Here is a 26471-nt window from a genome sequence, read left to right as displayed (position 1 = left end):
GGGGACTTTGAAGGGGAGCAGTGGTGGTGTGGGACCCCAGAGCTCCAGCAGCAGTGGTTGCTGAGCTGAACTTGCCTCCTCATTTTGTCAGAATATTTTTAGTGAAAGTCAGGACAAGTGACAGGCTTCCGTGAATTGTTGTTTATTGCCTGCGACCTGGCCGTGATTTTTATTAAAAATATCTTAGCCTTACTCATGGTCACAAGCTTTCAAATTGTGGTTGTGGGGTTTCCCAGATTACTGCCAGGTTCCTTTCCTCTTTTTATTAAAAGTTGTCTTTGTTATACACAGACTCAGTGCTTGTGAGAGGGAATGTGTTGCCTCTTAGAGGCGCCTGGGGTGGTCTGAAGTTTTCCCAGATTACTGGGTGGGGGTGTGACAGGTTCAGTCACAGAGACCACTTGGGATTGTCACCTGATGTGCTGAAATTACCTCTGGGCCTGTTTTCCCTGCCAGCTTGGGACTCCAGATCCCTGCCTTTTTGAGCCAGACATGCTGGCCTGCTGCAACACAGATCCAGGGTCTGGGCCATGCCCCCATAGCTGCAGACTTTAACTAAAAACAGCTCAGCAGGTTATCTGTCTCCAGCTCCCAGACACCCAGCTCCCAATGGGATCCAAACCCCAAATACATCAGTTTTATTTTGTATAAAGCTTATACAGGGTAAATTCGTAAACTGTTCACCCTCCGTATCACTGAAACAGAGATATGCACAGCTGTTTGCTCCCCCAGTTATTAATCACTTACTCTGGGTTTATTAATAAACAAAAGTGATTTTATTAATTATAAAGAGTAGGATTTCAGAGGTTTCAAGTAATAACAGCAAGAACAAAGTAAGTCACAAAGCAAAATAAAACAAAACACGCAAGTCTAAGCCTAATTACAGGTAATATCTCACCCTCAAAGATGTTCCAATAAGCTTCTTTCACAGACTAGACTCCTTCCTAGTCTGGGCCCAATCCTTTCCACTGGTACGGTCTTTGTTAGATCCAGTAGACATCTCAGATGGTAAGCAGGGTTTTTCTCATGACTGGCAGCCCTTTGTCCTGCTCCACCCCCTTTTATAGCTTTGACACAAGTTGGGAATCTTTTGTCTCTCTGGGTCCCCACCCCTCCTTCTAAATGGAAAAGTACCAGATTTAAGATGGATTTCATTATCAGGTGACATGGTCACATGTCACTGTAAGACCCCCAGTCTCCATTCCCCATGGGCTGGCCCACATGTACACAGGAAGGCTTTCAAGTAACTAAGACCATTTACAACTGATTGTTTCTGGAGCATCCTTAATGGCCTCCACTTAATATGTTTTTCATCAGTGATACAAGTTTATATCTTATTCTCCTAACTCCAGATATAGAAATAATATATGCGAACAAACAGGATGAATACACTTGATAGATTACAAGCTTTCTAAAGATCCCATACAAGGGCTATTTAGAGTAAAGCATATTCCAGTTGTCTCATATTCATAAGCATATTTCCATAAAGCATATGGAGTGCAACATCACACGGGGCTCCAGCCAGTTCTAATTTGTATTGGAACCCCTAGGTATTGAACCTGGCCCTGGTTGCTGCCAACTCCACCTGGCAGAAGGGTTACACCTGGCAAGAAAAGCAGAAAAATGACAATAGGATCCAAGGTCACTGAGAGTCTAATGTGCAAACTGGTGGGTTGTCTCTGGAAGGCAACACACAAAGCCCCTGGATCCTGACCCATAGGGATAATGGAGCCAAGGAAAATTCTTCACACTGCTGACTGCTCATTGGGGATGGTCCGTCTGCACTGACAAGGTTTCAATCCCAGGGAACAAACTGATATATTCAGATCATTACACTGCAAGAGCCAATGCCTGCCTAGTCCACAGTGAGTGACCCCTGGAGCTCCCAGGAGAGTCAAGGGAAGGGAACGCGGCGGTGCCAGGAAAGGGCATTCTGTTCTGCTGCCTAAGACATCTAGTATCAGGGGGTAGCCGTGTTAGTCTGTATCTACAAAAACAACAAGGAGTCTGGTGGCACCTTAAAGACTAACAGATCATCTGTTAGTCTTTAAGGTGCCACCAGACTCCTTGTTGTTTAAGACATCTAGGATACTCCTCGATAGTGACCGACTCTCACTAACACTTGCAGTGACGTTCCCAGCTGGCTCATAACCAATCTTGCATCATTCGGGGGCAAATCACCTTTACAGCAGTGATGAGACCCAGCTAGAGATGCCTGTTTCACAGGCTGGTACTGGAACAGAGCAGAGGACCTCTTACCGTCTTGGTGCTGGTGGTGGGGACAGCAGACATGGATAGATCGTATGTCTGAGATTTTGTGCTGGACATTTGGAATCCCTTGATCCATCTCCTGTACTCCTCTCTCACCTGGAGAGTGAGGGACATGGTCACTGCACTATGTAACTAATGCTGAGAAGGTCAGACATAATCACTGCGAGGCTGGTGAAGGTGCTGGGTGGGCACTGATGGGCCGTGGGCATTACCTGGCGATTGAGGAGACAGTGCACCAGGAAGATGAAGGCTCCCTGCAGGCTGTTGACGATGGTGAAAAAATAGGCCATGACCATGGCTGCTGGGCCAACTTGGAGGAGACCAAGGCTCCATGTGCAGCCCAGAAGGAAGAGCTGGGCGATGGCTTTAAAGGTCAGTAACCTGGATAAAGGCAGATGGAGAGATCCCGTTACAATAACCCTATGGAGAGCAATAGGGTCAAGAGGATCTGGGCGAAGTGGGGTGGAGCTACTGGCCCCAGCTTTCCTATGTGGGACAGGGTTACTGTCAATGCAAACACCCTGGGAATTCGTTCCTATGGATCCTAGATATACTGTTCCCCTCCTGCAATCCCTCTCACCCTCCCGGTGCCAAGGACCTTCCAGACCAAGGCATCTGACCCTCCAGTATTGTTTTGTTGCCTTCTCACCTGTGGTCTTTGATGGTGGACACATCTGTATTGAGGGAGGAGAGACTGTTTTTCAGGATCCACAGGGTCAGGGCAAAGAACGTTATATTTATCTGTGGGAACAGTGGGAAATATTTCCTGTAAAACATCCCATCCGGGGCCGGTGACTCCAGCTGAGGCAGAGAATGATCCCAGGGGACTGAGTCGAACACTGCAGAACTGGGGACTGCTCATTTCCGGTGGGAATCATCCGCTCTCCTGTAATATCCCCTGGCAGCTCTCGGTCCCTCCCCATGCATGGAGCTGACAGCACAGCCACGGCTGAGATGGATCAATGTGATCACAGAGGCCAGATGCTGCTCCGAGTTAAACATAGAGCCTCTCCAGTGGAGTCAGTAGTCATTTGGGGTTTACACTGGTGTAACTGAGAGCAGGATCTGGCTCAGAGATTCCAGATCCTGCCTCTAGAATACTTCCTGCCACTTTCAGGCTGTAACAAATTCCCCCCCCCTCCCCCCCTCCCCCCGCAACTTCCCCAGGGGTACGGAGGAATATTTAGGGACATTTGTTCCCCCCCTACAAAAACCACTGCAGAGTGCAGCCTTCTCCCTTCCTCGTTCCTTGGGTCATTAACTAGACTAGACCAAACTCTTGCTGTCTTCACTTGGCAAAACTCCTACTGACGTCCATGGGAGCTGTGCCCGAGTAAAGGCTGTAGGCCTGGGGATACAGCACAGGGACTAATCCCGGGACTGACCACAGCAGATGAGCCAGGTGGGACCTAACTGGGTCTTTCCTTGTGTTTTATGGGCCACATTCTCCTCCCTGCTTCACTGAAATCAATGGGGTCGCAGAGGTGAGAGGAGAATGGGGCCCTGTGGTTCTGTGAGGTACCCACCAGGATTATGGCACAGACTGGACCCAGGAAGCTCCAATGAAAGCCGCTCTCCAGGCTGAGCCAGCAGCTACAGGGAGGGAAGAAGAAGATGGTGACTTTAATGGGATTACTGCCCTTTTTCAGCCCCGGGGGCAGAGATGGGGTGTCACAGGGCAGCTGGCTCTCAAAAGCGAGATGGATCTCAGCCTGCCTGTGACATGGCCGACTCTCTTGCGGGCAGCAGGCAAACAGCCCTCCCCATGTACCTCAGCATCTCCTGCTTTCAGCCCCCACTTCCTCTTCCACCTCCTCAAATGACCCTTTCTGGTGGATGCGTGCAGTGTTGATGAAGGGCCAGACATGCAGCGGATGGACATTGGCCTCGCTGCACTGAAGGAAGTGGATCTGCCCTGATTTACACCAGCTGAGGATCTGGCCTGGGGTGTCTAGAACACGCCACGCCCTGTTTTAGTGGAGTCGCTCACTTTAGAGGGGGGATCCTCAGGGATTTGCACACAGGAAGAAGGTGCATTTGTTTCCTACCCACCAGTCCCACAAACCCAGCCTGGGACCTGGGCGTCAAGCTGGGATCTTTCTGGCTTGTTCTTCCACATCATCAGTGGGGTGAGGAGTGTAGATGTCTGACCGGTGGGAATCTCAACTACAGCGCTCGGGGCAGCTTAGTGTCCCTGGGGATGGGAAGGGTCCCAGGGGGACATTCAGTTCCCAGGCAGGGTGAGCAGGGAAATCTAGGTTCAAGTCAGACCTGGGGTGAGCCGGACAAGCGCATGGAAGCCACAACCCAGCTCCCCTTTGGGATGGGCGCTGCACGTACTGTGTGGAAGTTCCGTAGCCATCAGGATTCACCGCTGCAGAAATAGCCACCACCAGGGCTGGGAAGCCGTAGCCGAACGGGTACATGAATCTCTTCTTGAACCGGCTGGCGCTGGTGTAATTCACGACCTTCAGGTTCCTGACGGTGAGGAAGAGGTGCAGCCCCTCCAGGAACATCCAGCTGAAGCAGGCCAGGAAGAGGTAGTGTAGGAGGCCAGCAATGACAGCACACGCCACCTGGGGGAGACAGAGAGCCCAGGGACACTGCGGTGGGGAAGGGAAATGCTGAGTATGGGGGAGACCTGCCGGGGGGGGGGGGGGGGGTGTCACACCGGGATTCTTGTTAGCAGAGCTCTCCAGGTATAGCGCTCCGTGACCCAGGGACAGCAGGTTCCTCGGTCTATGGAGGGTCCTGCGGGTGCACATTGCTGATGCAGGAAGGGAGCAGAGATTAGTGGTTAGAGCAGGGGAGCAGGGCTCAGGGGATCCAGGTTCTGTTCCCAGCCCTGCCACAGAGTCCCTGGGTGATAGTGGGCAAGTCACGTAGGAGAGGAATTGATGCAAACGGACACTGTGACATATGGATAGAACTAGATGAACTCCAGGGGTTGGGAACACTCAGACCACTGTGCCTAGTGTGAAGGGGCCTAACGGGGAGTGGAAACATCCCCCCGGGAATCCCCCGTGTCCTGCACAGCCCAGAATCCAGGGAGCACAAAGGGGTTCAAACCACACACCCCAGCCCTGCTGGAGGAACAGAGCAGGGGAGAATCAGGCCGTACCCGACTGCCAGTGCGTGTCACCGGGGTGAGGAAGAGCAGGTTGGCCAGGAAGAGGCAGAGGCAGAGCTGCAGGTGGAGGGAGGTGCTGACGCTGCGGATGGAGCGGCACAGGAGGAAGGTGAGGATGGCGAGGAAGAGGCACGGCAGGGAGAGGGTCAGTCCCACATAGGTGATGATGGTCAGTGTGTAACTTCCCTGTAACACAGCAAAGGGAGAATCACCAGTGAGCCCAGCCCAGCCCCCTCGGTTCTGACTCAGCCTTTTCCCCAGCAAAGCTCCAAGTCTCTCCAGGGAGAGCTTTGCCCATGGCTGAGTGCAGAGCTCAGGGTCCAGACCCATATCAGATTCAGGGCCCCGCCTGCCAGTGGGGAATGGGTTTACTCTGGGAGGAATCTGGAGTGACTCCTGCTCCGCTGGGGAGGATTAAAGGGAAGAGCAGAACCAGACCAGCCCCGAGGCCCCAGCGAGGGCCGCGCCTACCTCCAGCTCGTAGAAGGCCATGAGCACGGCGAAGTTGGCCAGGTGGTTGCACTGGCAGCGGGTGATGGTGGCGTTCAAGTTCTGCAGGGTGCAGCCGTGGGTGGCCCAGCGCCTGCTGTCAGGCTTCCAGTAGGCGCAGAGGAGGCGCAGGTCGGTCTTGTTCTCCTGGGGACAGAGAGACGCTTGGTGCATGGGGGGCAGGAGTGGGGTGGGGGGCTGGCTGGGGCCGCACAGGAGGCAGGTCTCCCCAGGCCCTGAGAGGGCAGGTCTGGGGGGTACGAGGGGCTGGGCTGGGGGCACAGAGCATCAGTTTGTCCCTGGGTGGAAGGCGGATTTACCAGCTGACCCGGGTGGGGGGTGTTACTAGAGATGGGCCCAGCTCTGCCTCCCAGCGCCCCATGCTTTCCTCCCCCCATGCCCAGCCCAGGGGCTCACCGGCACCGGGTGGCTGAAGCGGATGCTGACAGAGAGGTTGAGTGCCCGAGTGCCCTGGTCACTGATGAAGGCCGACACCACTGGAGACAGCACACGGTAGCTGGGCCGCCCCGGCTTCTGCGCCCACTTCCCCTTCTGGCCGATCCCGTCCCACTCAGGCGCCTCCACCCGCCCAGCACCGTCCAGGATGGGGCTCATCCCCTGGTATGTCAGCAGCCCGGCCAGCGTGAAGCCTGCGAGAGACAGAGGAGACGGATGAAATGGGGGACAGGAGGGGCCCTGGGGCAGACTGGTGCCAGGGGGTGTTGTGCTGCTGGGGGTGCTGCCCCCAATGCCCTGGCAATGCCCGGCCCCCTTCACACCCCAGCCTGGCACCAAGGGGTGCTGTGCTGCTGCCCCCAATGCCCTGGCTGTGCCCATCGCTATACACACCCCAGCACAGGCGATGACCACATACCTTCTTTCTGCCCTGGAGCTCCGGCCGACTTTAATTCCATCTGCGTCTTGCTCTGCTGCAGCGTCACGGTCTCCTGGCTCTGGTTCCCAGCCTGCCTGACCGCCAGCCCCAGCTCTGCAACCACAATGCCAGCCAGGGCTCACAACAGAGACATGGAGAGGAAGCTGTAGCCAGGCAAGGTGCTTTCCTGGCTGTGGGGGAGCTCCCAGCTATTCCAGTCCCAGCCTCTCCCAGCAGGGGGCACTGTGGGGAGCAGGGCAGGAGCACTGGCTGTGGGGGGGAGCTCCCATCTCCCAGCAGGGGGCGCTGTGGGGAGCAGGGCGGAAGCACCGTCTGTGCGGGGGGGGAGCTCCTGTCTCCCAGCAGGGGTCACTGTGGGGAGTGGGACGGGAGCATAGGCTGCGGGTGATAAAAGCCCAACTGGAAATACTGGGACCGCGTGGGCAGGTGCTGACCTGTGCCGTTGGGGGATGCGATGCTGATCAGGCTGTCAGGCAGGGTCAGGGCCAGCGTTCTCAGCAGCTTCTCCACTATGGCCATCAGCTCCGTCGCGATCCGGTGTCTCCGCTCCACGCTCTCGCTCTGCTTCCCAACCAGATTTATCTGCTTCTCCAGAATGTCCAAGAAGCCCTGGCCAAGCAAACGTGGGGGGTGTTGGTGTCACAGTGCCTGAGCCCCAGCCGCTCACCCCATTCCCAGATTGCTAGTCCTCCACTGCCTTCCCACAATCCCCCTGAAATTAAAGACAAGTTCTCCTGCAATTGACATTGCTGCCTGGGAGGTCAGACTAGATGATCACAATGGTCCTGTCTAGCCTAGGAACCTAGGAGAGCAGCTTCTTGGGCACAGAGCCCACTGGAGAGGCAGGCGTGGGAATTTCTGGGCAGTGCTGCTGTTTATTTCTCTCCTGTTCCAGGTGCTGCATCCCTATAGATCGCCCAGAGACTAGATCCGAGTAGGAGCAGCGATTCCTCCCCCTAACGGGAACAAACCCAGCAAGGCCCCGAATTTTGGCTTGGCACCTGCAGCTTCTCCTCAGCGTTCTGAGAGTTCATCTGCTTCAGCTCCTCCAGCGCCGCCTTGCAGAGACGTCCCACCTGTGCCTGGAAGCTGCCCTGGAGGTTCTGCAAAACAAGCCCCAGGCCTGGCTCAGGAAAAGAGATCACAGAATCGCAGCCCACCTCCCCCCGTCCTGAGAGGCTCCCTCGGCTCAGAAGCCAGGCGCCAGAGGGAGCGCGGGCAATGCCCCGTCTGGCCCCTAGGGGGTGCACGGCGTTTGCAAGGGATGGGGGGGGACGGCGGTTGCAAGCTGAAGCGAGTTGCAGCAGCCTGATGCTGATCCTGGAGGGTGAGAATCACCCCGGGGGCAAAGGCCTAGGCTGGACTGCAGGGGCTCCAGGGACTGGCCACTGGCTCTTTGCCCAGGGGCAAGTTTGGCCCCAGAATCCTCATTGGGCGAGATCAGTGAAAAGCAACGTGGCATGTAAAGGGGAATCAGGATCTATCCCCCCCCAGGGTCTGTGCCCCACTCACCTTGGCTGCGATAGAGTTTTCATCATCCAGCAGCGGGGGGCAGCTGAGCTCTGAGGATGGAAAGGGAGGAGGAGTGAGAGATGGGGTGGGGGGAAATGTGGGGTCTGGCTGGGTAGGTGCATGCACCAGAGCCAGGCACGGAGAGCAGGACTCATTCCCTCCAGCAGGTGGCAGCAGGGACACACGGAGCAGGACTCACGCCCTCCAGCAGGGGGCAGCAGGGACACACAGAGCAGGACTCATTCCCTCCAGCAGGGGTGACAGCAGTCCCCCCCACTTCCCCCCAGCAGGGATATACCCAGCCCATGTCAGTGATATGGGTGTAATAGAGCCTCTCCCAGCAGGGGGAGCAGTGAACCTCCCCACACACACACTCAGCCCCACACATGTGCACAGCCCCTTGTCCCCATCCTCTGCCCACAACCCGGTCTCTGTGAAAGGAACCGTCCCCCCTCTCCATCCTAGGGGGACTGAGCTGCACTGGGGTGGGATGGGGGCTGTGGAATCATTCCAGCCTTATCACCCCTCAACCCTCTCCCCCCAGCTGTGTGTGGTTTTGGTGTGTGTTGGGGGCGGGCGGTGGGGAGAATCCAGCAGGGAGCCCCGGGCTGGCCCCACAGTGGCCTCTAGTGGCCACTAGGCACAGACTGTGCCCCCTGCTGCCATCTTCCCAGGGCAGAGAATCCAGCCGTGCAGCAGGAATGCAGGCACTGCTGCAGGGGGAGAGACGCCCGGCCCCTGGCCCCTGCTCCGCTCCCAGAGCCAGACCTGGGCACACTGGTGGCTGTGGCTCTGAGACAACCGGAAACACCCCAGTGGACGGACAGGCTGGGCTGGGGGGAGGTGAGGGCCTGGAGTCTGAGCCCCCCCACCCTCCGGGCTGAGACCCAGAGGGACCACGGCCACTGGGGGCAGATGGACTGGTGCATCATCCCAGACCAGTTCCCAGCTCACTGCCCCCTCAGGCAAGACCTCTGCCTGTGTAACCCCAGACCCTGCTCAGCCCCCCAGGTGTCCCCTCCATGCCCCCAGCGGCAGAACCCACCTTCGCACAGGGTCGTGTTCCTGTTGGAGGGGATGTAGCCGGCCCGGCACTCACACTGGTAGCTCCCATTGCTGTTGACACATGTGGCCTTCGGGCCGCAGATATTTGGGGTCTTGCGGCACTCCTCGATGTCTGAGAGAGGAAAGCAGGGGGAGGGGGACATCACACACAGCCTGCTGGGCGGCTGCCACACAGGGAACTTAGGGGAGTGGGGAGCTGATAGGCGGGCTGCCGATCCAGCCTGGTTCCAAGCCCCCACCAGCTAGCTCCCACGGGCTGCTTTTTCTGCAAGCATTGGACAAAGCAGGTGGCTGCCAACCAGCGTTCTAAGGGAGCATTGCGCACATTTAAATGAGCATGTTCTCCAATTGATCAGCAATGTAACAACGAAACAATTTTAACCGGGACGACTTTAAGTGAGGAGTTACTGTACATGGGGAAATTGACGGGAACAGCTCCTGTGGAATCGCTCCCCATCCGGACACTCTGGTCTGGAATAATCAGTGCGCTTCCAAAGAGAACAGCGATCGCCATCAATTCCCCCTGGGGGCAAGCCCTAGGGATTCTCCGCACGGCTCCCGATACCAGCTATCCCCGGACAATCCCCGGGACGCTGGCTGAGATACCTGCGGCGCTGATTTCTTCTTGTGCCTAGACCAGCCCCAGGACACTGGCTGGGGTTATCCCACGCGGCCGGGGTCTGGGCGCAGGAACGGCTGGGCGAGGTCTCTGCCAGGGGAAGCGTTTGAACGAATGAGCTCCTGAGTTCACCCAGTTCGATGGGCCCGGTGCTCTGCCCCCCCCAAACGGGGGTGTAAAGGGCGGTTTCCATGGGAACGGCTGGCTAGGACTTGATACAAGCTCTAACTACCGGCTGAACGTCGCCAACAAGGGCCTGGATCGCCCCAGCCCCTTCTCCGGTCAGGCCACCCTGGATGCCTAAGGGGACATAATGGCCCCCTTGGGAAATACTCTCCCATCCAGGGGGCTCCCTGCAGTGTGGGGCTGGAACAGGCTCTGCTCCCAGCCCTGAGGGAGGGGGCAGATTGGGGGCGTGGCCGGGGTGCCCTGCACTGGGGCTATTCCCTGCTCCCCAAGGCCCATGGGGGGCAGAGCGCACTGTGCTGTATGTGGACCATCCACGAGGCCCCTTCCCAGGCTCAGGGGCACTAGCAGCCTGGATTCTGTGTGCTGGGGACAGCGAGGGCCCCACCCGTCTCCCCGGCACCTCCCTGCAAACCTAGGGGTGTATTCCCAATTCAAACACCGAGGCAGGAGAGATCCTGGCCCTCATGCGCTGGGGCAGCAGTTGAGGGTCACAGCGCATCACAGCCCCAGTGAGTGGATCTGGTGCCTTTGCTCCAGCCGGCAGCAGCCTCTGGTGCAGCACCAGGCCTGGAATGAGCCCTGGGGTGTGTGTATGCGGGACGGGGGGGACTGAGCAGGGTGTGGTGGGGGCCAAGGGAGAGCTCACCCTGGCAGGTGTTCTCATTCGCATGCGTGAAGTTGGCGTTCCCAGATCTGGGCTCGTAGCCATCGATGCAGGTGCAGTAGTAATTCCCAGGCACGTTGGCGCAGTTTGCGTGGGGTCCGCAGTCTGCCGGGCTCGGGCCCTGACACTCATCAATATCTGCAACACAAGAGGGGATGTTCTGTACAGTCCTGGCAGGGAGACATTCCTGTATCACCTCCCAGCCCCCCGCACTGAGCTGGGTGACGGGACCCAGCCGACCAGACCCCTGGCAGCTTAACAATCACAGGCCTGATTCCCAGCTGCGCTCAGGCGGCACTAGGCTGCTCTGGCAGTGGAACGGCCACTCGAGAATCCCCCACCCTGCAAAAGGGGCCACCCCAGCTGGTGGGGAGCTGCTGTACGGGTCCTGCCCCCACCCTGCTCCTAGCCCCTGATGTAGGGGCTGATGCTGGGGTTCCTGGCACTGCAGCTATTCCCTGCCCCCCAGGGCCCATGGGGGAGGATCGGGGCATGGCTGGGGCACACTGTGCTGTGGCTATTCTCTCCTCACCAGGGCCCGTAGGGGGCAGAGCGCACTGAGCTATTTCCATGGCCCAGACATGAGGCCCCTTCCCAGGCTCCGCGGGACACTAGCAGCTCAGACGCTGCGTTTGGGGCCAGCGAGGGGCCCCTCCCCTCTCCCCAGCACATCTCTGCAGCACAAGGAGTTTGCTCCGTGGGTCTGTTTATTCCCCATCCACGTGCCGGGCACAGGGTGAGCCCGGCCCCATGTGCTCTAGGAGCAGGCGAGGGCAGGGCCAATCAGAGGGGGGGGCCAGGAGGCCATTTGGCCTGGGCCACAAGCTCAAAGGGGGCCTCAAATTTAAACACTAGTTAATTTTTTGGCATTTGATAAGTTTTGCAACTTGTTTTTATGCCCATCCCTATCGGACCAAAATGTGACCCACGCGCTCAGCTTAGAGCTGCAAATTTAAGCAAATAAGAGATGTGATTTGGAAAGACATCATTTTTTTGTTAACTGATACAGCTTTTGTCATATTAAAGAGTTAAAAATGTTCATAAACATTGCATATTTTTGTCAGTTTGCCTTCATCAGTGGCTTCAGGTGAATCCACCTTCAATGTGTTGAAGCAGGTAAAGAACTATCACCGTTCAACTATGGGACAGGAGCGTTTGAATGGGCTCGCCATGCTTAATGTCAACTGTGACACTGCACGAAAGCTAGACTTTCCCTCAATAATTATTACATTTACACAGGAAAAAGGCTAGAAAAGCATTTGTTAAATAAAACAATATTGACTCTTTTTTGGTGCCTTATTTTGTTTTCATGTGTCATCATTTTGTATGTTTATTATGCGTAGGGGCCTCAAAAGCTGGAAGTGGCCTGCGCCTCTCTGGACCTCTGAGAGGGCCTGGGCGAGGGTCATGTCTCATCACAGCCTCACTGATGGCCTCAGGCCACTGCCAAAGCCGGCAGCAGCCCCGGTGCGGCCCCTTGCTGGGAATGGGCATGTGGGGTGGGGGTCTCAGCACATGGGGCCAGGGGAGAGCTCACCCTGGCAGGTGTTCTCACTCGCGTGCGTGAAATTGGCTTTCCCAGAGCTGGCCTCATAGCCATCGATGCAGCTGCAGGAGTAGTTCCCAGGCACATTGGTGCAGTTTGCGTGGGGTCCACAGTCTGCTGCGCTCAGGCCCTGACACTCGTCAATATCTGCAACACAAGAGGGGATGTTCTGTACAGTCCTGGCAGGGAGACGTTCCTGTATCACCCACCTGTGCTGAGCTGGGTGATGGGACCCAGGCGACCGGGCCCCTGGGAGCTTAACAACCACAGGCCTGATTCTCAGCTATGCTCAGGCCACACTAGGCTGCTCCAGCAGAGGAACGGCCACTAGAGAATATGGTGTATTGAAAACTGTGTTAATATCACAAGCTCTCACTTTACTTTTGCAAGGTTTCCTGCACCTTCTTGCGGGCTAGGGGGCTTGGGTGACAAGCATGTGATCTGGGGTTTTCAGCCGTGTGTCTGCCAAAGGGGCAGCCTAGAGCAAAGTGGGGTTAGTTGTGCCCGTCTGCCTTCAGGAGCAGCCTGCTTTGTCTCTCTCTGTTTGGGGTCCTCGTGTGCTGGGGTTCTGGATTCTAAGAATAACCCTGTGTTGAGCTGCAGCCTGCCAGCGAGAGGATGTGATGCTTTGTTTCTAACTGTGTGTGTGTGCCGTGAACATAACAGAGGGAAGGGGACCTTCAGACCCCAGAACAGCCACTGTGTCCTCTATGGGCCAAGCCCCAGTGGGGCCAAGATTTGGGGAGATTTAGGAGTCCATGTGTGAAGCTGAGTTGCCCAAGGGGTGGGAATACTGGGACTTGGCAGAAATCCCCCTCAGGTTCCAATCACAGAGGAACACACAGGCATTGCCAGCCTGGGTCAACCCCAAGGCCCCTCTACCCCGGTATCCCGTCTGCGACGGGTGCTACAGAGGAAGGTATAAGAGTCCTGCAGCAGCAGCCAGGGGATAATCTGCGCCCATGAAAGTCTCCTCCTGGTCTCTAATAGTTGGAGGTCGGCTTAAGCCAGAGGTCTCAAACTCAATTTACCTTAGGGTCAGTGCCAGTCCTCAAATCCTCCCAGTGGGCCAATGTCACTCATGCCACCCAGAACCCACCCCCCATAAACTTTGCCCCACAAAAAACTCTGCCCCCCACCTGTCTAAGGCTGTGGGATGGAGTTTGAGTGGGGGAGGAGGTCTGGGATAGGGGATTGGGGTGCAGGCTCTGGGATGGAGTTTGGGGGCGTGTGTGTGTGTGGGGAGGGGGCACAGGCTCAGAGAGGGAGTTTTGGGGCTGGGGGGATGTGGGGATGGGGTGCAGGCTCTTGAGAGGGTGTTTGGGGGCAGGAGAGGGTGTGGGGACTGGGTGCAAGCTCTGGGAGGGAGTTTGGGGGTGGGAGGGATTGTGTGGGAAGGGGGTGCAGGCTCTGGGAGGGAGTTTGGGGGCAGGAGGGGATATGTGGGGTGGGGATGGGGGTGCAGGCTCTGGGAGGAGGTCGGGGGTGCGGCGCTTACATGGGGCCCCAAGGCGGGGCAGGCCTGGGGGGCATCCGCACGCTTCTACCCCCAGGCACCGCCCCCGCAGCCAGGGCCGGCTCCAGGTTTTCTGCCGACCCAAGCGGAAAAAAAAAAAAAGCCGCGGCAGCGTGATCGCGCCGCTCCCTCTTCGGCGGCAATTTGGCGGCCGGTCCTTCACTCCGAGAGGGACTGAGGGACCCGCCGCCAAATTGCCGCCGAAGACCCGGACGTGCCGCCCCAATAGCGGCCGGAGTGCCGCCCCTTAGTATTGGCTGCCCCAAGCACCTGCTTCTTTAGCTGGTGCCTGGAGCCGGCCCTGCATGCAGCGTCCCATTGGCCTCAGGGGCGCTCGGGGCAGGGGCAACACGTGGAGGCACAGCCCCGCCCCGCCCCTGGACCGCAGGGAGGGGCCGGCAGCCACTGGAGAGAGCAGGCAGACGCCGCTCAGCTCCGCTGCGCTGCTGGGGCCCCTGAGGGGGGAGCGCCTGGGGGTGGCAGGTGGGGCCAAGGGAGAGACTCGGCCCCAAAACTGCTGGAGCCCCACGGGCCACATTGGGGATGTTCTGTGGCCCACGGGCTAGGAGCTTGAGACCCCTGGCTTAAGCCCTGAAGTGGGAGTTTTTCCCTCCCTCCCAGAATTACTGTCCATTAACTAGCACAGCTCCAGGCATTGTCGTTCCCCATAGAAACAACCAGTCCCTCTTTAAAACTCGACACATTCACAGCCTCCAGGCCGCGGTAGCAGTGAGTTCCAGAGGCTACTGCTGCCCCGGGTGGAAGAGTATTTCCTTGTATCTGGTTGAATTTGCCCCTTTTCAATTCAATTCAATCCAGAAACTGCCCCTTGCTCATTGGTCTTTCTAAAGCTCGTGAGTTTCTAAGCTAATCTGATTTTTTTTTAGTGCCTGGGATTGTCGTCACGAGCTCAGCCATGCACTTGAGACCCACTGGAGCCGAGTTAAGTGCGTAGCTGGGCAGGGCTGGAGCCAAGCATGTGCTTTGCTGACTCGGGGGGCTCAGGGGGCACAGACAGGGACCAGCACAAAGCGATTTAGCAGCTGGCAGCTTCCAACGTCCCCTGGTGGAGACACCCGCATGTGGGTATCCCCTGCCAGGGGACTGGCATTGGTGCATGCGCCAGCTTCACCAGCGCAAAGGGATCTCCAAATCCACTGGACAACGAGCCCAGAGAGACCTCTCGGTCTGTGCCCTGGACAAACTCCCTGCCCTGGGGAGCGACGCGGAGCTGACCAGCCCGGGTGTCCCCCGCCAGACTGCTGGAACTGGGGGTGTCTCAGGGAAGCCAGGGGCTGGGTTGGCAATGCCAGTCCCAGCACATGCCCCTCACAGCGCTGCTCACGCAGGTAACTTGGGGCAGACGGAGGGTCCCTCGAAGTAGCAGCTGCGCCCCCTAGAGGCCGGAGGAGAGCATGGCTGCCTGCCCCCAGAGGAAGCTCAAGCAATAGGGAACGGGGTTGAATTCAAGAAAGTTTTTGCCCAATTGCCAGAGCCGTTCCCGGGGTCATTTCCCAGGCTCAGCGGGGCACTAGCAGCTCAGATGCTGCGTGCTGGGGCCAGCGAGGGGCCCCTCCCCTCTCCCCAGCGCATCACTGCAGCACGAGGAGTTTGCTCCGTGGGTCTGTTTCTAACCCCGAGGGTTTATTCCCTGTCCAAGCGCCGGGCACAGGGGTGAGCCCGGCCCCATGCTCGGCAGGAGCAGGCGAGGGTCACGTCTCATCACAGCCTCGCTGATGGCCTTGGGCCACTGCCAAAGCCGGCAGTAGCCCCGGTGCGGCTCCTTGCTGGGAATGGGCACGTGGCGTGGGGGTCTCAGCAGGTGGGGGTCACGGGAGAGCTCACCCTGGCAGGTGTTCTCACTCGCGTGCGTGAAGTTGGCTTTCCCAGAGCTGGGCTCGTAGCCAGGGATGCAGGCGCAGTAGTAACTCCCAGCCACGTTGTTGCAGTTTGCGTTGCGTCCACAGTTTGGCTTGCTCGGCCCCAGACACTCGTTAATATCTGTAATGCAAGAGGGGACGCTCTGTACAGTCCTGGCAGGGAGACGTTCCCCGTATCACCGCCGTCAGCGCCCTGTGCTGAGCTGGGTGACGGGACCCAGGCATCCGGGCCCTGAGCAGTTAGTGATTAAGGGCCTGATTCTCAGTTACCCATTTCTGCTGCTGCAATCTCAGAAACAGCCCCCCGAGCCTCCTGTCCCAGGTACGGAGGGTTCAGCCCCACAAACACCCAGTTCCCCAATGTGAATGGAGGGTGGGGAGACTCCCTGTGGGGCTCCAGGCTCCCTGTGTGTTGGGGGGGGTGACAATGTGCCTCTCCTCTGCCCCCTCCCTCCTTGGATCCCTGCGTGGCGGGGGAGGGGGAGTATAGCCAGGGCTGCCCCATTCTGCTCCTCTGAGCAGGGATCCGTGGGGCCCCTCTGCCCCTGGACACCCAGGGGCTGATTAGGACCCAGGCTGGGATTCAGATAGGTCAGTGTGATGGGCCCCCCCACCCTGTGCCCGATTCACAGAGCCCAAGACTCCTGGCTCCTGCTGCAGCCACTTCCGATACTCACTCTGGAGGTCCCTGGTTCGATCCCCAGGAGGGCGGCCCTCACCCGTGCTGCCGCCCCCCTCATTCCCCAGCCGGGCTGAGCACCCCCAACAGGCCCTGGAGTCAGTGGAGTTGGCTGCTCCGGCCCTTAATGCCCTGCTCAGTCCCAGCCCCCCCAGGACAACGTGGGAGCCCCGTTACCGTCACAGGCCTCCGTTGGGTCGGTGAAGAAGGAGCGATTCCCTTGTGTCTGGTATCCATCCAGGCAGGTGCAGTGGGTGTTGTTCACACACTTGGCGTTTGCTGGGCATAGCAGATGGTTGTTGCAGTCCTCAGTGGTACCTGCAGGGGCGGGAACAGCTGGGCAGGGTCAGCCAGCGCAGAGCGGCTCACCCCCCCCCCCCCAGAGTGGGATCGAGTCCTTTCACACGCCCCATTCGCTGATTTTCGTCCCTGGGCGCCTGGCAAACAGCTCCGACGCCATCCACCGCCTGGCAACAAGCTGCCCTCGGCTGCACAGGGGCCTTGGCTCCCCGGGGAGCCCCCGGCACAGACAGGCAGAGCCGCCGGAGCCGGGCGTCGGTGCAAGTGAAACGTTTTCGATCTCACCCAATTTTTCTCTTTTTTGTTGCTGTCGTTGTTACTCTCATTAGTGTCAATTTCAAATAGAAACCTCACTTCGAACCGGAAAACGGGAATTGTTCGTTTTGAAAATTATTTCATCTCCCCCCCCACACACACACACATTTTTTTCCCCGAGTAAAACCAAACATTCCTCTGAACCGAATCGGAATTTTCTGGCAAAAAATGGTTCCTTGGGAAGTTCCTGCCCGGCTCTGCTCTGGATTGACTGAGAGCGGAATCGGGCGCGAGGCTAGTTTGGATCCTGAGCTGCCTCCCATGACCCAGACTGTGACCTGCCTACGGGGGCTCCTGGATCCTTTAGCTGCCCGGTGTTTGGGGCTCCGCTGGGATCCGTCCCTCTGGCCAGCGTGAGGGGAAGGATCCCAGCGCAGCTTAGCCGGCTGCAGGGTTGGGACGGGAGCAGACGGAGCAGGGTGGGTGCAGCACTGGGGACCCCAGTGGGTTGATGGGAATTTGCCCAAATCCCATCTTGGGATTCGCAGCAGAGCTGGGCTCGGGGTGCAGAGTCCGGATCCCAAACACCCCCCAGCTGGGCACGTGGGTCCCAGGTTTCAGTTCAGCCTGATTTTAGAGGGGGGGCATCTACAAATGCCACTTCTAGCGTCTGAGCCATCAGGGGCTTTGATTCAGGCTGGTCAATAACACGGCCCTTGGCTACAAAGGGGATCTGCCCCTCACTCCAGCCCCCAGTGTAGAGCCCTGGGCCCCAGTGTCTATTCTCTGCTGGCCACGGGGCTGGGAAGGGAAGGGGAGGGCTACACAGGGCACCTTCTCCTCTCCCCTGCACGCACCCACCGTGCTCTACAAACCCACCCCAAGACACCCATGCCAAGGGGCTGCTCCTGGCTCGCCAGACCCCTGACTCTGCTCTTCTCCCACAAGGGAAAGGGACCGGAGGGGGCGGAGGCCGGAGACCCCGGGCAGCCGGGAGCGCTGGGGAAGGTTAGCCAGGAGGAGTCAACCTTACCTTGTACGCCATGATTCTGGGCCACGGTGCCCCCCAGGCACAGGGCGATGCAGAGCCCTGGAAGGCAGAGACAGGGTAAGGCACCATGGGCAGATGGTAACCGCCACTCAGCTGCACACACCCCCGGCCCCCCCAGTCCTGCCAATCCTGAGCCAATGGCCAGTCAGTGCCCTGCCAATGGTGCAATTAAAATGCAGACACCTGGTGCTCTGGGAAATCAGCCCCAGCTGGGATCCCTGCTAATATTTTTAATTGATTCTAGTTGGGAACTGGACTTTTGGCCAGGACAACTGGGTCTTTATTGTGTGTACTAGCAACAAAGACCAGGAGCCCCCATTGTCAGGGCCGGATTTATACTTAGGGCACCCTAGCCACAGGGGCTCGGCGATCATTCCCCCCAGGCTTGGAGCTCCGGGGCCCCCCGCCATCTGGAGGTGGCCGGGAGCTGCAGGGTGCCCCTGCTGCCCGGAAGTTCTTAACTGCCACTTTTAACTTTTAGGTGCCCTGCCGCCAACTGCCCAGCGCCCCCCACCCCCTCTGCCCAGAGCTGCCCCATGAACTACCCGAGAGAGACCCACTCTCCCAACCCCTGCCCCCTGGCCCGCACTCACTGGCCCCCCGGGAGGTAACGCATTCTGCTGGGCAGAGCGAGGAGCGCTCCAGCAACAGGGCTGCGTGGGTCTGTCTCCCCTTCAGCCGGCCCTGCCCCCTGCTGGGACCTGAGAGTGGCAACATTTGAATTTTTAGGCACCCCATAGAATGCTGGCGCCCCTAGGCATGTGCCTACTGTGCCTAATTGGAAATCCGGCCTGCCCAGTGTGCCGGGTGGCACCCAGAGCCCACTGAGATCAGGGCCCCCATTGTACCAGGTGCTGAACCAAGCCTAACAAGGTCAGGGCCCTGTCACGCCAGGTGAAACCAAAGCCGACTGAGATCAGGGCCACATCACGCTCGGTGCTGCACAGACACACAGTGAGCCAGTCTGTGACCCAAAAGTGTCATGGCAATAGGCAAAGGGAGGAGCATTCTCTCCATTTTACAGATGGGGAAACTGAGGCACAGTGAGGGGTAATGACTTACCCAAGGTCACCCAGTACGTCCATGCAATGGACAAACCCACTTGGAAAGGGGAAGCAACGGGGGGATGGGGCGAAAAGACAACACAGGCTGCTTTTGATCTCAGGTATCGGCCCAAATCCACCCCCTCCTGCTGGTGTTTATTTATAGCCTGTTGCTCTGAGTCATTAACCACACGCCGGTGCGAAGAACCAGATGATAAAGGACCCGTGGGCCGAGTGCCCAAGGTGATGTGAAAAGGGGAAACACATCGGGCTGTGGAACCGCATTGTGCTTTCCTAGGAAGGGAGCTAGAAAGGGGGCGTGGCTTTGAAATTCAGTTCCGGTTGATCTCCCCCGGGGAGACTCTATGGAGGACGAGGGAGCTGGGCAGGTGACGGCATCACAGTTCCCCTGGGAGCGAAGGCCGAGCCATTAATTCAGAGATTCTAAGGCCAGGAAGGGAGCAGGCTGATCCGACCTCTCGCACTGCAGGGGCCGGAGAATGACCCAGGGATTCCTGCATCCAGCCCATAGCTGGGGATGGAGCTAGCGCAGAGCTTGAGAGAGGACAGCCCGTCTGTTCGACTCCAAGTGATGGAAACAGCTGTTGTGTGTTCACACTGTCAGCTGCCTGCGCAATAGCGTGTTCACACTTGTGGCACTTGCAGCAGTATTTGGAGCGGTGCACTCTGGGCAGCTATCCCACAGAGCACCTCTTTCTCTTCTGCCGCTAAGAGTTGTGGGAAGGCGGAGGGGGTTACGGGGCATCCTAGGTCCTGTCCCAGTGCCTTAAATGCATTTTTTCACATCCCAGCAATCCCTGTGCTTTCATCCGCATTTGGCGCCATCTTTCAACGGTTTGTGTATTGTGCACCCTGCCTCTTCAGGCTGCAGGAATGGATCCCGAACTGTTGACCAGTATGCTGCTCGCTCTGACCAAGACATCACAAGTGGCAGTGGAGTTATTCCTTAAACTACAAAGGTAAGAGGAGTGTGACATTGATCTCGACACGTGTTGTAGCTACAATATGAGATTGCTTGTGGCATTCGCGGAGGTGGTGACCACAGTGGAACACTGCTTTTGGGCTCGGGAAACAAGCTCTGAGTGGTGGGATCACATCGTGATGCACGTCTGGGATGATGACCAGTGGGTGCAGAACTTTCGAATGAGGAAAGCCACATTCTTGGGACTGTCTGATGAGCTCGCCTCAGCCCTGCGGTGCAAGGACAGGAGAATGAGAGCTGCCCTGCTGCTGGAAAAGCGTGTGGCGATTGCACTGTGGAAGCTGGCTACTCCAGACTGCTACCGATCGGTCGCTAACCAGTTTGGAGTGGGAAAGTCGACCGTTGGACTTGTGTTGACAGAAGTCTGCAGGGCCAGTAATCCCATGCCGCTTCGAAAGACCATGACCCTGTGCAACATGAGTGACATTGTGGATGGCTTTGCACAATGGGCTTCCCTAACTGCGGAGGGGCGATAGATGGCACGCACATTCCAATTCTGGCACCGGACTACCTAGCCACAGAGTACATTAATCACAAGGGGTAGTTCTCAATGGTTCTCCAGGTGCTTGTGGATCACCATGGGTGTTTCACAGACATTAACGCAGGCTGGTCTGGAAAGGTGCGTGACGCACACATCTTTTGGAACAGTGGCCTGTTCAGGAAGCTGCAAGCAAGGACTTTCTTCCCGGACCAGAAGATCAGCGTAGAGGAAGTTAAAATGCCCATTGTGATCCTAGCAGTCCCTGCCTACCCCTTAATGCTGTGGCTTATGAAGCCATACATGGAGTAACTTGACAGCAGTATGGAGCGGTTCAAGAACAGGCTGAGCAAGTGCAGAATGACTGTTGAGTGTGCTTTTGGCCATTTAAAAGCCTGCTGATGCTGCCTCTATGGGAAGCTGGACCTGGCCGATGACAATATTCCTATGCTTATAGCCGCATTCTGTACACTCCGTAATATTTGTGAAGGGAAGGGTGAAAGCTTCATTCAGGGCTGGATCGTAGAGGTACAGCGCATGGAGGCTGAGTTTGAACAGCCAGAAACCAGGGCGATTAGAGGGGCGCAGTACGGGGCATCAGGATCAGGGATGCCTTGAGGCAGCAATTTGAAGCCTAAAGCTACTAATATTTGTTGCTATGCTCGGGAGTGCAGTGCTTGTAATGCTAGGAGGTGATTGGTGCAGGCGATGGAATATGTGGGTTTAGCATAATGGTATGTTGCTTTGCAGGGCTATTTTTTGCTTTCAATTAATAGAATACAGATTGCTTTAAAACCAACACAATTCTTTTATTAAAAAACAACAACTGGAGGAGAGAGTCAAAGAAACAAAGAACATCAGCAGTGAGAGGGATGGGGGAAGGGAAGGTCCCAAGAGGAGAAGGGGTCCTGGGACGGCTAAAGATTTGTGTATGTCCAGGGATCATATTCAACCTTCAACTTTGGAGTACAATGCAGTGGGTACTGTGCTTCAGCAGGGCCAAACCGCAGAGGGATGGGTGTTGAGTGTTGTGAGTAGTGGGAGTCCGCAGTGCTGGATTGTGAGGGGGGAGGAGTGGAATGCCCTGGGTATAAACTGGAGCCAGGAGGTTGATAAGAGTGTGTTGACGGTGTCTGGGGGGCGCATGGGAAAGTGTTTTGCAACAGCAGCTGCAGGGGAGGGCGGGCGTGGAGCTGCTCAGTTTGCAGAGCTAGTATCACCTGGAGCGTGTTTGCTTGGTGCTCCGTAACCTCTAAGAGCCGCTCCGTGGCTTCATTCTGGCGCGCCGCGTTCTCCTTTGGTCCCTCTTCTCACGCTCCGCCACTCCTGCAATTCCTGTCTCTCGGTGGCAGAGTGCATCATAACATCACACAGAAAATCCTCCTTAGTTGTTCTTGGCCGCCTTCTAATTCTGCACAGCCATTCAGCCGCCGATAGCAAAGAGGGAGGCTGGGCTCCCAAGGTCATCTCTGTGAAGTTTAAACGCAACATTTTACAGAAGCCGGATTGTTTGCAACACAGAGAGCACTGATTCAGTGCTTTAAACACAGCCAGTACTCACACACCTGGCACTAACTGGCTGACCCCAGGCAAGCACACATGAGCCACAAGACCCCCAAAATGGTGAGTAGCCGCAGGGGCAGGGGAAATCACTCTTCTCGGACCCTGCTGTACACTGGGCACGTGGCTCTTGGGGAGAGCCAGCACTGTAGGGGGTGGGGGCTGATAATCAATCCTGTCCCCACACTTTACACAGGATGTGATCATTATGGAAGATCTCTCGCTGCTGAGGGTCAGCAGGGAATCAAGGGAGGGTCTTCTCCAAAACTGCAACTTCTGCCCTGGCCCCTATGCAGCTCATCTGTGTGCAGCAAGGGACCCCCCTGATCCCATCATGGCACAGTGGTGCGGGAAAGTTACTGTTAATGGGGCAAGAAACAAAGCAGCTATGCCGAAGTACCTGCAACAGCTGATTGCCCAGTATCTCCACGAGAGCTTCCTGGAGATCTCTGAGGGAGATTCCCATGAAGTGAGGGCGTCAATCAACAGCCTGTTCCGCCGCTCAGACTAGGCATGCGGTGGGAGACAAGCCTGCTTTCTGCAACCCTCCTTCCCCCAACAACTCACTTCAGTGATTCCCAAAATCAAATCCACTTACCGGGGGCTCCTCTCCTGTTTGCGCTTCGCCAGCATCCGACAGCTGTGACTGGCTAGCCTCCTCGGGGTAGAAAAGAGCTTCTGCCTGCATGCATCTCTGACCTCCGAGTCATCCTCTGCCTCTGGGTCCCCCTCATGCTCCACATCCTCATCCAAGATTTCCTCCTCCTGGCTCAGTCCACTTTCGACTGGCACGCGAGCCACCGAAGTATCCACAGTGGTATTTGCAGTGGAGGTGGGGTCACCGCCAAGTATCATGTCCAGCTCTTTGTAGAACCAACAGCTTATGGGCGCAGCACCGGAGTGGCGGTTTGCCTCCCGCGCCTTGTGGTTGGCATTCTGCAGGTCCTTCATTTTGACCCTGCACTGCAATGTGTCCCGGTCATGGCCCCTTTCTCTCATGCGTCGTGAAATCTGTCCAAAGGTATCTTAATTCCTACGGCTGGAGCGCAGCTGGGACTGGACAGCCTCCTCTCCCCAAATGCTGATGAGGTCCAGCAGCTCGGCATTGCTCCAAGTGGGGGGATCGCCTGGTGCATGGAGCAGGCATGGCCACCTGGAAAGATGCGCTGAGACCACTGCACTCATCACCGAGCAAACAGGAAGGGGACTTTCAAAATCCCAAAGGAATTTACGGGGTGGGGATGACGGTTGGTGACCTGAGGGCAGGGCAGTAGAGTTCAAACCGCTGACCAGAGAGGCAAGAACAGGCATTGTGGGACATCTCCTGGAGGCCAGTCACAGGGCTGTAGTGGACCAGGGTGTCTAGACTGGCACCGTCGCACTGTACACCCGGCACAGAAAGCTGTACGTCTCTCGGTGGGGTGGTCTTTCACAGTGCTACAACTGCGCAGTTTCTGCGCACTAAGTGGCCTGGCAGTGTGTAACCTCGGGAGTTACAGCTCAGAAAGCTGCTTTATTGCACAGAAACTTGCCAGTGTAGACAGGGCCTAAGATGTCTCCAGCAGTCATCCTGGGCAGGGATTCAGTGAAGAATGAAACCTGATTAACTCACTTCCCTGCCTTAAATAGGATTTACATATGGCGGGAACCCTTCGTTTCCTAGTTTGATCCTCACCCCTATTAGTGGGAAAATACTAGTAGTCCAGTACCAGGTGACATGATCACATGACCCGGCAGTGTCCAAGCAGCATCCCAGGAAGCTTCTCAGGAAGGTGGGAGATTAGCATCTTCAAAGTTCTATTGTCCGTCTTAAATGGCCCATCCAGGCTGATTGCCTACGGTCTGGGGGATGTGCCCCAGGTGTAAACCCTCTAGTAACTGTTACATAGTCAATATTCCTCACTTCAGATACAGAATTGATACATGCATACAAATAGGATAATCATATTCAGTAAATCATAACCTTGCCAATGACACCTCACATGACCCGTCTTGCATAGAACACATCAGTTATGCCACATTCATATCATAGCAATATCCTATGAAGAATATGGGGCACAGTGTCACATCTGGGTTTTCCCTTCGGTTTGGTAAACCATATGGTCAATTGTTCGACCACACTTTGGTTTGTTATGCAATATGCCCAAGAGACCAAATAACCAATATCGGTCTGGTTTATTGCTAAAAGTCAGTAATAGCTAAGGCTGGGTGTCTGTCACAGAGGTCATGGAAGTCACGGATTCGGTAACTTTCTGTGACCTCCATGAGTTCTGCAGCAGCTAGTGCAGCTGGCCCTGGGCGGCTGCTGCTGGGGCAGTCTTGGGCCACCACACACCCCCAGCTCCCCAGCAGCAGCAATTGTTTGGGTATGGGAGGGGGCTCAGGGCTGGGGCACCGGGTTGGTGTGTGGGGCTTACCTTGGGTGGGTGGGGGGGCTCCATGGAAGTGGCCAGCATGTTCCTGCAGCTTCTAGGTGGAGGGGCCAGGGACCTTGTGGCAGCACGTGGAGACCAACTGGCTTTCCCTTCCCCTAGGAGCTGAAGGGACAGCTCCGGCTAGCTCTGCCAACTCTCGCCCCCAGTACAAGAAGGGCTCCTGGGCCATGTGCCACCACCTCCCCACCTCACCCCCCCACCCAGCACCTGCAACAGCCCTCCCAGGCTGCCCCTACCCCGGGACCTGTGGTGCGCCCTGGGCCACCTCCCTCCAGCACTCTCGGTACCCCCGGTACCACCCCCCAAGAGCACCTGGCGCAAGTTTTAGTTAGGGGTATATAGTAAAAGTCATAGAGGATGAATCAGAGAAGGCATTGGGCTTTTATGCTTCCAGAGACCAGACTGATCCTCAGTTATCCCCTGGGATTCAGTAAGTGTGAAAGTGGTGGAAAGCTATCTGGGACCCCTCCATGCTCTGGTCTCATAGTGAGCCCATCTCAGATGAGCCCATTTCAGGCAGCCCAGGAATCTGGCCCAGTAAATCTAAGGGTGTTTCAGTGAGTCTGGAAGGAGTCTCAGTTGGTACAAGGTGAGCACTGGAGGGAGCAGAGGAAATTGCACGTTACACCAATGTAGCGTAGGCCTAGGTGTAAATTCTAGTTCAAGGAGACATACCCGGGCTTGCTCTGACCCAGCTGGCATGACAAAAATTTAAGCGTGGCCGCATTTGGGCAAGTAACAGGAGAGGCTCCCTGCCCCGACTACAATCCCATCCAAGACCACAGGTACGCACTCAGGCCGGCCAGCCCCTCCCGCCACCATGGCGACACTTCTATTTCTAGCTAGATGAGAGCTAGTGCAACGATGTCTTCTTGAGCTGAAACATTCACCTTCCAGACCCAATGCAGACAGACCCGTGAGCTCCTCCGGATTCTCCTAGCCCCACCCGAGTTCAGCCCATGGACTTTGTTCCACTCACCCAATGGATACACGTCACCTCGGGTTCCCATGGTGGCTCAGATGCTGTCAGGACAGGTCAAGTTCTGAGGATTCTGAGCTTTGCAGCCTCCTTATCTTGGAGAAATTAGACAGGAAACCAAGTTGACTCATTTCCTGTTGCATTCTATTGTATTAACCCACAGCACTGCACACATGAAAGCACTGTCTTCTCAGCATGCCCTGCTCTCCTTCCTTCTGCCCTACCACTTCTCCCAGCCACATAAGCATTTACTTTCCTGAGTATCTATGGGGAAAACTGACCACAGTGCAGAGGGTCCAGCATCACTTCACACAATCACTGAAATGTGGAGTTGAAGGGACCTCAGGAGATCAAACAATCCATCCCCATGCGCTGAGGCAGAACTAAGTGCACCTATACCATCCCTGGCAGGTGTTTATCCAACCTGTTCTTACAACCCCCCAATAACAGGGATTTCACAGCCTCCCTAGGTCACCTGTTCCTGTGCTGAACCATCCTTAGAGTTAGAAAGTTTTTCTTAATATCTACCTTAAATCTCCCTTGCTGCTAACTAAGCCAATTCCTTCTTGTCCTACCCTTGGTGGACATGGGCACCAATTGATCACAGTCCTCTTTATAACAACCTTTTACATATTTGCAAATTGTTATCATCTCCCACCTCAGCCGTCTTGTCTCTGGACAAAACATGCCCAGTTCTTTTAATCTTTCCTCACAGGTCATGTTTTCTAAACCTCTGATCATTTCTGTTGCTCTCCTCTGGAATCCGTGCAATTTGTCCTCATCCTTCCTGAAGCGCAGCACCCAAACCTGGACATGGTTCTCCCGCGATGAGTAGAGGAGAACAGTCACCTCCCATCTCTGACCCACCCAACCCCTGTCAATACATCCCAGAATGTATCACACTGCAGACTC

General features: G+C 56.6%; 1 protein-coding gene across 1 annotated transcript; it reads right to left on the bottom strand.

The window, feature by feature from the left end:
* Positions 1-1597: 1597 nt before the first annotated feature.
* LOC135891946 (adhesion G protein-coupled receptor E2-like) lies at positions 1598-25590 on the bottom strand. Its single transcript, XM_065419632.1, has 20 exons — positions 25560-25590; positions 18044-18100; positions 16633-16773; positions 15742-15897; positions 12372-12527; positions 10817-10972; positions 9343-9474; positions 8298-8347; positions 7787-7888; positions 7220-7394; positions 6765-6878; positions 6308-6540; positions 5873-6037; positions 5393-5587; positions 4612-4874; positions 3798-3864; positions 2921-3012; positions 2484-2652; positions 2260-2367; positions 1598-1603 (listed from the first exon to the last, which is right to left on the bottom strand). The coding sequence occupies exons 1-20, from the start codon at positions 25588-25590 to the stop codon at positions 1598-1600; spliced, it is 2568 nt and encodes an 855-aa protein (XP_065275704.1).
* Between the last annotated feature and the right edge of the window lie 881 nt (positions 25591-26471).

The sequence above is a fragment of the Emys orbicularis genome, chromosome 19 (assembly GCF_028017835.1).
Source record: "Emys orbicularis isolate rEmyOrb1 chromosome 19, rEmyOrb1.hap1, whole genome shotgun sequence".
NCBI lineage: Eukaryota > Metazoa > Chordata > Testudines > Emydidae > Emys > Emys orbicularis.
This window is presented reverse-complemented; position numbering and strand designations above follow the sequence as displayed.

Coding starts and splice junctions, on each gene's coding strand:
- LOC135891946 (XM_065419632.1), bottom strand. CDS start 25,590: ATGGGAACCCGAGGTGACGTGTATCCATTGG. Junction 3,865..4,611: donor GGCTACGGAACTTCCACACA/GTACGTGCAGCG, acceptor CCCTCCCTGTAG/CTGCTGGCTCAGCCTGGAGA. Junction 2,653..2,920: donor TCCACCATCAAAGACCACAG/GTGAGAAGGCAA, acceptor GCCTTTATCCAG/GTTACTGACCTTTAAAGCCA.